At 40.5% G+C, this 11495-nt stretch overlaps 1 protein-coding gene across 1 annotated transcript; it reads right to left on the reverse strand.

Moving 5' to 3' along the window:
* Window positions 1-9729: 9729 nt before the first annotated feature.
* LOC120196603 lies at window positions 9730-10946 on the reverse strand. Its single transcript, XM_039198370.1, has 2 exons — window positions 10373-10946; window positions 9730-10311 (listed from the first exon to the last, which is right to left on the reverse strand). The coding sequence occupies exons 1-2, from the start codon at window positions 10545-10547 to the stop codon at window positions 9851-9853; spliced, it is 636 nt and encodes a 211-aa protein (XP_039054301.1). The 5' UTR covers window positions 10548-10946; the 3' UTR covers window positions 9730-9850.
* Between the last annotated feature and the right edge of the window lie 549 nt (window positions 10947-11495).

Here is an 11495-nt window from a genome sequence, read left to right on the forward strand (position 1 = left end):
GCTTCGCACATTTATGTATGTACCGTACATGATAAAACTTCCGTCGCTCAGTTTCCGTCGTTTGTTTCCGAGATCCCGGTATCGGGATGAGAGGTGAAGGTTTCTGTTGGCGTATGAAGTGCAGCTCTCTTAGCTGAAGAAAACAGCGAGAATGTTAGCGCGTATGGGCTGCATGAGCTGGCGTAGGGTTGTTGGGATTGCTGTGGTTGTTATGCTGATGTCATGGTTGTTAACCAGCTCAGCATTGTATTCTGTGCTCTATATATTGAGTACAGTAACCCTAAAGAATGATGAGCTTTTTCAATATAATGAATATTTTATAAATCTACATGATATCAGTTGTCTTTATTGCTGCGTACGGTTTTCTCGCTTTCGCTAGTCATGCTCCTCCGGTGTCTCCTTCCGGTGGTAGTTCGATGGTCGATCTGGAGTCTGCCTCCGCTGTCTCTCAAAAGGTGTTCACTAACAAACGCCTCAACGTTGTTCTGGATGAGTCGAACAACCTTCTATGGAAGCAACAGGTACTTCTCGCCGTTCATAGCCTTCGTCTGGAGAGGCTCCTTATTGGGTCTGTGTCTCCTACGTCACACGGTTTACACTAAAAGCTATGTTCGACCTTGTATGGCTCAAATGTAATAGAGCTCCAATCACACTTCGATAGGTTTGAGCATCATTCAACACACTGCCAGCATCTCGAGTAAGTTAGGAGATACAACCATCAGAGTAGGAGTTGGTTTGGTGTCACTCATGTTGACCTACGCAAGGAACTCGCGGATCAACTTACGTTGGCGAAGAAGTCTGTCTGGGCTGCGCTGAACTTCAATGCCCAAAAAATAACTAAGTTCGCCCAGGTCCTTCAATGAGAATTTCTGACTGAGAAGTTGAACAACTTCATCTATTGCCAAAGGTGACTCGCCGGTGATGATAATGTCATCAATGTACACAAGAGCAAACGTGCGGGCACCTTCATTGAATTTAACAAAAAGAGAGAGGCATCGGCAGAAGAATTACGAAAACCAAGCTCAAGTAAAAACTGCTTCAATTTGGAATACCACATCCTTGGCGCTTGGCGTAATCCATACCGCGCCTTCTTCAGTCGACAAACAAGAGAAAAACCGTCTCTTGCAGCTTGTTCAAAGCCCGAAGGTTGCATCATGTACACCACCTCACCCAAATCGCCATTAAGAAACGCGTTGTTGATGTCAACTTGTCGTAGATTCCAACTTTTAGAGATAGCAAGGGAGAAAACCACATTAACAGTATTGGCTTGACAACCGGACTGAAGGTGTCAGTGAAATCATGACCAAGCACCTGCCAGAATCCTTTGGCAACCAAGCACGCCTTATGTCGGCAACTGACCCGTCGGCATGACGCTTGACTTTAAACAACCACTTACAACATACAACCGTCTGACCAAGAGAAAGAGGCGAGAGTTCCCATGTGCCATTTTTTAAGAGAGCTTCATACTCAGCAAAGACGACAGCGTTCCATTCGGGGTGAGACAAGGCTTGACCAATAGAAGTTGGTTCAAGACATCCGCCTTCCTCGGTAACAGACGCAACAAACATTTTTGGTTTAAAAATGTCGCGTTTGCTGCGTGTGACCATGGGATGAAGATTATGAAGATTCATAATTTTAGCATGAGAAGTGTCTTGTGAGCACCCAACCGTATTTACTGTACCTGAACCAGTATTAGTACAATGCTTAGGACTGAGAGCTGTTTGTTGTGGTCCTTAAGCATTTGTCGTTGGTGTGGGAACCGTCACCCTAGGTCCAGCGCTGCTGCATGGTTCTGCAGCCGAAGAAGGGTGATTATACACTGGTCACTATGAGGACGAGCACATCGACAAACCAAATCTGCACCAGAATACGACTATCGGACAACATCTGCAAACGGAAATACATTATCATAAAAAATGACATGACGAGAATGTTGCAGAATACGACTATCGGATAGAGCAAAATCGCAACCGATAATTTGAGAAAATAAAAATGAAGATAAAGAATACAAAAATTTTAGGTGAAAACCCCCTAAATAATATAGGGTAAAAACCACGGGAAACAGTAGAAGAATTTCACTATGAGAAAATAGGAATTACAACTTCTCTCGATCTAACAAGGAGAAAACAATAACAATTCTCTCTTGATAAAAAGGCGAAAACAACTCTCAAGAAAACTCTCTAAATTCTCTAGTATTGGGAGAAATCTAGAATGATTTGGGATGGTTTTGAAGCTAAATAAATTATGGTATTTATAGTTGAAGCTTAAGGACTAATCTTGTAAATACCTTAAAGTGTAGAGACTAAATTTTCAATTTTCCCATTACCTAATTTCAATATTTCGGTACCATTTCTCAACAATTTTGGTGCATGCACTGAAAACAATTTCCACCAAAACCATTTGCACCGAAAGTGGCCAAGTTGGCCACTTGTTGACTTTTCAACAATCTCTCACTTGAAGATTTGATTGGAACAATCATATCTTCACACCATTCTTTCTACCTTGTATCATCATGTTGCTTACGTCTATGACAGGCCACAAGAGGATTGACACCAAGTAAATTTATCAGCATTGATAACCTTCGTCATGAAATATGTTATGTTGTCTTTGGTATGGATTTTCTGCATATCTACCGTCCCTTCTTCCATCTTTTCACAATTGAAATGGTACTGAACTCGTATGTACTTTGTCCTTGAATGAAATGTTGGATTCCTTGCTAAATGCAAGGCGCTTTGACTGTCACAAAATAGAGAGACATACTCTTGATTGTGCCCAAGCTCCTCCAATAGCATCTTTAACCAAATTGCTTCTTTATTGGCTTGTGTAGCTGCTATATATTTTGCCTCTGTTATGGATGTAGCCACAACTGATTGCAATTTTGAAACCCAACTTACAACTGCACCAGCAACTTTGAACGCATATCATGTAGTAGATTTGCTTTTATCCAAATCCCATGCATAGTCATAATCGACATACCCATTGATAAGTAAGTTTGATCCTCCGTAACATAATGCAACATTTGAGGTCCCTTTGATGTATCTTAGGATCCTCTTTACTGTATTCCAATGTTCTTTGCCTGGATTAGCCATGTACCGATTAACCACTCCCATTGCTTGTGCAATGTATGGTCTTGTGCATATCATAGCGAACATTAAACTTTCCACTGCCGATGCATACGACACTCGAGACATCTCCATCCTTTCTTCTTCACTGCTAGGACTCATACTGTAGGATAATTTGAAGTTAATAGGAAGACGGGTAGAAATTGTCTTACAATCTTGCATGTTGAATTGTAACAAGATCTTCTTCAAGTAATTCTTTTGTGAAAGCCAAATCTTCCTATTACTTTTGTCTCGGTGAATTTGCATCCCTAGAATCTTGTTTGCTGATCCCAAGTCCTTCATTTCAAATTTCCTAGCCAGTTGTGCCTTAAATTCTTCAATATGATCTTTGTTGGGTCCTACAACCAACATGTCATCCACATACAACCAACATGTCATCCACATACAATAACAATATAACAAAATCATTATCACCAAACCTCTTGAAATAAGCACAAAGGTATGCGTTAAGTCTGTTGTATCCAAGGCACATAATGAAGGAATCAAATCTCTTATACCAACACCTCGGCGCCCGCTTTAGATTGTACAGAGATTTGTTCAACCTGCAAACCAAGTTCTTCTTTTCATCTTCTACAAAACCTTCAGGTTGGAGCATATAAATCTCTTATTCAAGATTTCCGTGAAGAAAAGTTGTTTTAAAATCTAGCTGCTCTAGATGTAAGTTCAATGTAGCACACATTGCCAAGACTACTCGAACTGTTGTTAGTCGAACCACAGGAGAAAAGATTTCATTAAAATCAATACCTTCTTTTTGAGCATATCCTTTGACCACCAGTCTTTCACGATACCTCTCAACTTGATCGTCACCATTTTGCTTGATTTTGAAGACCCATTTGTTACCAATTGGCTTCCTTCCTTGTGGTAATGGCACAACGTCCCATGTATTATTTTTATGAAGGGCTTCAATTTTTTCTTGCATCGTCATCATCCACAGTGAAAAATCTGAGCTGTTTATTACCTCCTGGTATGTTGATGGCTCACCGTCCTCTGTTAAAAGGTAGTATGCAATATTTCCTTCTATAACATAATCTGAGTGCCAATTGGGACTTCTTTTCACACGATCTGATTGACGAGTTGTTGGAGCTTCATAACTCTTTGGTTCTTGTTCGTCATGTCTTGGTTCTGCTTCAGAAGAATCTCTTTGTTCAAGCTCCTTTTCCACATGTATCTTTGTAGTCACTGACTTTTCAGCGTTATCATCGTCTTATTTTCTTTTTAGTTTATCTTCTACAAAGATAACATCCCTGCTGATGATCACTTTACGGGCAGTGGGATCTCACAAGCGATACCCCTTTACACCATCATCATACCCCAATAATTTGCATTTCCTGGATTTTAGATCCATCTTTGAAATTTCTTGGGAGTTGTACATCACATACACTATACTTCCAAATACATAGAGGTTTGAATAATTAGTTGGTTTACCAGTCCACATCTCCATTGGTGTCTTCAGCTCTATTGCAATTGATGGAGCTCGATTCACCAAATAACATGTGGTATTGACTGCTTCTGCCCAAAATGATTTTTCTAGGCCTACAACCCTCAACATATCTCTTATTCTTTCTAACAAGGTTTTGTTCATCCGCTCTGCCACTCCATTTTGTTAAGGAGTGTTCGCCACTGTGAACTGTCTTTTAATACCTTCCTTCTTGCAAAAGTCATCAAATTCTTACTTGTGTATTATCCTCCATTATCTATTCTAAAACACTTGATCTTATTTCCATAATCAAGTTCCACTCGTGCTTTGAAGTTTTTGAAAGTTGAAAACACATCTGACTTATTCTTAATAGGGTACACCCAACATCTCCTGGAGTAGTCATCAATAAATGAGACAAAGTATTTTACTCTGCCCAGGGATGTAACTAGTGCTTGTCATGCGTCAGAATGAACCAATTCTAGAACACTTTTACCTCTAGAATTTGACGTGTTGAATTTCAACCGGTGCTACTTACTTGTTATGCAATGCTCACACAAAGTAAGAGATACTTTTGTTAAGCCTGGAAGTAGCTTTTGGTCCACAAGGACTTTCATTTCTTGTTCTAACATGTGTCCAAGTTTCTGATGCCATAGCATTGCAGAATCTAAACTACATGAGGCAATAGAGGCTTATGCTTCTAGCAAAGTCTCTCCCTTCAGCATGTACAAGTTTGTTGTTATCTTTTCACCTTTCATCACCACAAGCGCTCCACGGAACACCTTCATGATTCTTTTCCGTGTTTCAATCTTGCTTGCATTATTATCCAATAATTTGTAGGATAATAAATTTTTCTTCAGGCCTTTCACGTGTCGGACATCTCGAACAACTTTAATTATTTAATCATACATCTTCAATTTGATGGTTCCCACACCAACGATCTCTAAGGCATGATCATTGCAACTATACACAGATCCTCCTGAGACAGGTTCATAATGATGGAACCATTCTCTTCTTGAGGTCATGTGATATGTTTCTCCCGAATCAATGAGTCATATATCTGTAAAAATTTTTCTTCCTTCCACGGTGGTTGACGCTTCACAACATAGAGCATCTCCATCATCTGAAGTGTTTGCGGTATTACCTTATGGATTGTAGTTTTTATTTAAACTCCAACAATCATTCTTCAAGTGGCCCTTCTTTCCACAATTGTAGCACTTTAATTTCTTCTTGCTTCTCGACTTTGATCTACCATGTTTGTGACTGCTGCTTTAGCCACATTCTGTTGATCTCCTTCTCATCGTTGTCAATATTTCTTCTTGTTGCAGATTTACTTATTTGTCTTCCTTGTTTTTGCGCCGATTTTCTTCTTGTAGAACAACAGCTGCAGCGTCATCGAAGACTAGACTGGTGACATTACTATTTGTCAAGTTAATGATGAGTTTATAATACGAATCAAGTAGACTTTGAAGTAGAAGTTCAACACGTTCTTATTCTCCTATTGTACATCTTAAGGATGTAAGCTGAGAAAATAAAGTGTTCAGCGTGTTTAAGTGCTTCGTCACTGAAGTAGATTCTGGCATACGGAGAGTGTACAATTTCCTCTTAAGGAAATTTTTATTGTGCAACGATGTGGCCTCGTACAATTTGGTGAGATGATCCCATATCTCCTTAATTGTCTTCTTCTCCTCGATGCTTGACAATACTTTATCTGCTAATGCTAGATGAAAGTTTACCATAGCATTCCCGTTCATTTCGATCCATTTGTTGTCATCTGTGAAATCTACCGACCTTTCACTGATAGCTGCTACACAACCATCTTTCCTCAGGATGGCCTTCATCTTCAATTTTCACAATGAGAAATTTCTCCCATTAAATTTTTCAATATCAAATTTCGTTGCCATAGCTTCTATTACGGATAGCTCCCACTATTTCACTATCGTGAATAGTTCTCTGGAACCTTTAAAGAATGGGTAATACCTTCTTACTTTCTTATGTTGGAGGATCCACCTTTTGCTGGTAACCACAAAGACAATAAGTAGATATTACACACTCTAATCTAGCTCTTGATACCAATTGTTACGGAATACGACTATTGGATAGAGCAAAATCGCAACTTATAATTTGATAAAATAAAAATGAAGATAAAGAAGACACAAATTTTACTTGGAAAACCCATAAATAATATAGGGTAAAAACCACGGGCAACGGTAGAATAATTTCACTATAAGAAAATAGAAATTACAACTTCTCTCGATCTAACAAGGAGAAAACAATAACAATTCTCTTTTGATAAAAAGGAGAAAACAACTCTCAAGAAAACTCTCTAAATTCTCTAGTATTGGGAGAAAGTTAGAATGATTTGGGATGGTTTTGAAGCTAAATGGGTTAGAGTATTTATAGTTAAAGTTTAAGGACTAATCTTGTAAATATCCTAAAGTGTAGGGACTAAATTTATAATTTTCCCATTACCCAATTTCAACATTTTCGGTGCCAGTCTTTTTTTTCTCGACAATTTCATCGCATGCACCGAAAGTAATTTCCACCAAAACCATTTGCACCGAAAGTGGCCAAGTTTGCCATTTGTTGACTTTTCAACAGAGAAACATAAATCTTGCCATCCGTTTCAAGGCAACAATAACCACGATACTGCGGGCTGTAACCGAGAAACACACTGGGTTGGGATCGAAAGGCTAACTTGTGAGATTGGAAAGGTTGAAGATAAGGGAAGCATCTACACCCAAATATTTTTAAGTGACCATAGGCTGGCTGTCGACCAAATAACCTTTCAAAAGGAGTGATCCGACGAATAACTTCAGTTGGCAATTAATTGATTAAGTGAACAGCAGCCACAGCCGCATAGGACCAATACTTGAGAGGAACCGAGGCACGAGCAAGAAGAGTTAGCACCATTTCAACCACATGTCGATGTTTACGTTCGACAACACCGTTCTACTGAGACATACGAGTACATGCCACACGGTGTTGAATGGAATTTGTGAGAAAAACCGACGAAAAAGAACGGAACTCACCACCCTAATTATTCTGTACGGCCTTAACTTCGGTACTAAATTGAGTTTGAACCAATTGTCTATACATCTGAAACGCGTGCACTGCTTGCCCTTTTGTTTTCAACAGATACAACCAAGTGTGCCTAGAGAAAGCGTCAATAAAAGAGACATAATAGTTATAGCCATTTGATGCAACATGTGTTGGCCCCCATAGGTCGGTGTAAACTAACTGAAACGGCTCAGAGTAAACTGTACTAGAAGCATGAAATGGAAGTTGGGGACTCTTTCCCATTTGACATGAAGAACAAACGGGCCATCGAGTTTTATTCAAGCCTTTTGGCAAAGTCACATTAAAACGAGTACAAACTTATAACAGAGATTCAAAAGATAGATGACGAAGATGGTCATGCCAAACTTGATACAAATCGGAAGACCCCAAAGCAACGTGAACTTCAGCAGCAACTTGCTTATTATCACGCTCCATAGATCCAAACTCATAAAGACCACCAATTGCCCGACCTTGAAGCAAGACCTCACCAGTTTTCTCATCACGAACCAAACATCATCGAGTATGGAACTCCAAGAAGACATCGTTATCACTAGCAAGCTTAGAAACAGAAAGCAATTTCTTAGTAACATGTGGCACATGTAAAAGATGACTCAACTTCAAATTGCGAGGAGTAATAAGAGATGACTGCCCAATCTTAGAGATGTGTAAGCTATTACCATTATCTACAACAAGCTTACCAAGGCCTGTATACTCAGTCGCATCCACCACCTCAGAAGCATCCGAAGTAACATGGTGTGTGGCACCAGAATCTGCAAACCAGGAACCAGAAGTGCCCTCAGTAATATGAGCACGAGAACCGCTATGATCAGCCGCAGTCAAGGAAGGAGAACGAGACCCAGCCTGTCCTGCACACCCACAGCCCGAGCAACCAATATTATAGTGACACACATTCACCATAGGCTGCCTGTCAACACCCGAACCATGAGAACCAGAGGCGGTGACCTCGAGAAAGGTTTAATCGAACCGGTACCAACACCGGTCCACAATGTGACCATTCTTGCCATACAGTTGCCATTAAAGTTTGGTACACCTTCGACCACGACCACCCGAAGAACCACGAGAGCTAGAGTAAGAGCGAGGAGCAGTCGAGGAGGACGAGAAAGATGAACGATCACCACTGGGCTTAGCGTCTTTAAGCTAGGAAACATTGGCACTCATCAAGAGATTATCCGTCCTCTCAAAATTCTTTTACTGAGTCTCAGCGTCAATGAGAATGGAGACAACTCCATTAAGGGATAGGGGATCTCGACTAGCAGTGATAACGTAATATGCATCACCCGTGTGAAGGTCACTGGTTTGCAGTGAAACACATTCTTAGTTATCTCAATGGAACTAATGATCGTGGACTTGTATTTCAAGCGTCCATGCCTGCTGAGGATAAATGTATTGTTGCCTTTGCTGACGCGGATTGGGCGAGTAGTGTGGATGATCGACAATCAATCTCGGGTTGCTGTGTGTTTCTTGGCCGCAACATTGTTTATTGGAACTCAAAGAAACAAAAAACGGTGGCAAGGTTGACAACCAAGGCTGAATATCGTAGCATTGCCGATGCTGTCTCCGAAGTAGTGTGGGTAAAATCTCTGTTTTTCAATATGGGCGAGACCGTTAATGCAATGCATGTTGTCTGGTGCGACAATACGAGCGCAGTGGCTATGAGCGCCAACCCTATCTTCCACGCTCGATCAAAACACGTTAAGCTTGATATGTGTTTCGTTCGAGAAAAAGTTGCCAACAAAACTCTTAAAGTTAACTATTTTCATGCCTCACACCAAGTCGCAGATGGTCTGACTAAACCCTTGACGAGAGCTTCTCATGCAATATTTTGTCAAAACGTTTTTAGTTGCTGCAACAGAAGAAAGTAGCAAGAATGTTGGCGTATGAAGTGCAGCTCTCGTAGCTGAAGGAAACAGCGAAAATGTTAGCGTGTATGGGATGCATGGAGTACTGCATGAGCTGGGGTAGGGTTGTTAGGATTGCTGTGGTTGTTATGCTGATGCCATGGTTGTTAACCAGCTCAGCATTGTATTCTGTGCTCTATATATTGAGTACAGTAACCCTAAAGAATGATGAGCTGTTTCAATACAATGAGTATTGTATAAATCTACAGTTTCGAAAGCGCTGACCAAAGCCTTCACCTTACTTGCCTTGGTCTCTACAAGCCTGCGTACAGTCTGCTCAATGATATTGTTTTACAAAATTCCTGAACCATTCTTCTCATTAACACCTCTCTGTCTCAAAGAAATTTTATCGGATTGGATTTTAGTGTTATCACGACGACATCGGCTTCTATTCCTCCAGAGTTGTTTTTCTTTCCATCAACCTCTGTTTGCTTGAAAATAAGTTCCGTTGGAGTAGAGACCTCACCTTTTCCATTTTCATCATCAGCATTTCTCTCGTCAATTGCTCTTTGGTTCAACTCGAGTCTCGTCGTAGTAAACTCGTCAACCCTGCTGTTTTGGTTATCAGCATTCATGTCGTCAACAATTGAGTTTTGCCTGAATTGGAGTGTTCTTGTAGAAAGCTCCTCGGTTTTACTGTTTTGGTTATCATCATTTCTGTTGTCAGCATTCACTTTTCGCCTGAAGTTGAGTCTAGTTGGAGTGAACTCCTCGAATTTACTGTTTTGGTTATCACCATCTCGGTTTTCAGCTGCTACTCTTTGCCTGAACTTGAGTCTCTTTGGCCTAAACTCCTCGACTCTACTGTTTATGTTATTACCATGACTCTTGGCCTGAACTCGTTGGCGTAAACCCCATGACTCTACTGTTTTGGTTATCACCATTTGTGTTGTCAGCATTTACTCTTTGCCTGAACTCGAGTCTATTCGGCTTAAACTCCTCGACTCTACTGTTTTGATTATCACCGTTTATTCTTTGCCTAAACTTGAGTCCCCTTGGAACAGTCCTCGACTTTGCCTTTTCGGTTATCATCGTTTCTGCTGTCAATGGGCTCTCGTTTCTGGAAATTCAACTTATTACCGTGTAAATGCTTATTATTCGAGGTAATCATCAATGCCCTTTTAGGTTTAACCTTGTACATCATCTTCGAGCTACCTTTTTTCTTTTCTGCAACTGCTTTATCATGATCAATTGAGATATCATTATGGAAAGACTCGAGGGATGCCGACGATGATAAGGAAGTTAAAGATGGTTGAGTAATTTCCAATCCATTTGGAGTTGGTCTCAAGTTTTTCCTACCCTGGAATGAGGATAAAGACGGAGACACCCCACTGGCTTGAATCACCTTTGGCGTGTATATCATCTTTTTCTTCTCATGTGCATGAGGTGGTCGGCTTATTCGAATTTTGTTTGAATTTTGTTTCACGGTCTTGTCCCTAGACGATGAAGATGGCCTTATCGAGACAACATTGTGTCGATCAGATTTTGCAGGCTTGTTCTCAGGGTGTGACTCAATCTGGTATGAAGTCGTCTCAGGAACATTCGCAGGCTTGGCTTGCTCTGAATTAAGTTTCTTAACATTCTCCAGATCCAGCAAATGAGAAACTCCGTTTAGATTATCCGACCCTTCGGCATTCATAACCTGCAACTTCTCCAGCTTAGTTTACATTGCATTCTCCTGCTTCTTCAGATGATAAGCTACTCTCAACTTCTTTTTTTGGTATTCATGCTCGAAACACCTGTACCGAATTCTTTGGGAGACAAAGAAACAGATGGTGTCACTGCACTTTTCTTATTATCAACCGCAGAGGTCCTTATTCCTTTGCTTATTGTCATTTCACCTATATTTCTTCCACCAGAAACGTCAGATGAAGTCATGGACATAATGTTTGCTTCCTTCCTTTTTGGGCCTAAGGATTTCTGTTTGACACTCGGACATGTCTGCCTTACGAGAGACAGTGATTTCAACCGAGGCCTCGG

The sequence above is a fragment of the Hibiscus syriacus genome, unplaced genomic scaffold (genome assembly GCF_006381635.1).
Source record: "Hibiscus syriacus cultivar Baekdansim isolate YM2019G1 unplaced genomic scaffold, ASM638163v2 tig00117034_pilon, whole genome shotgun sequence".
NCBI lineage: Eukaryota > Viridiplantae > Streptophyta > Magnoliopsida > Malvales > Malvaceae > Hibiscus > Hibiscus syriacus.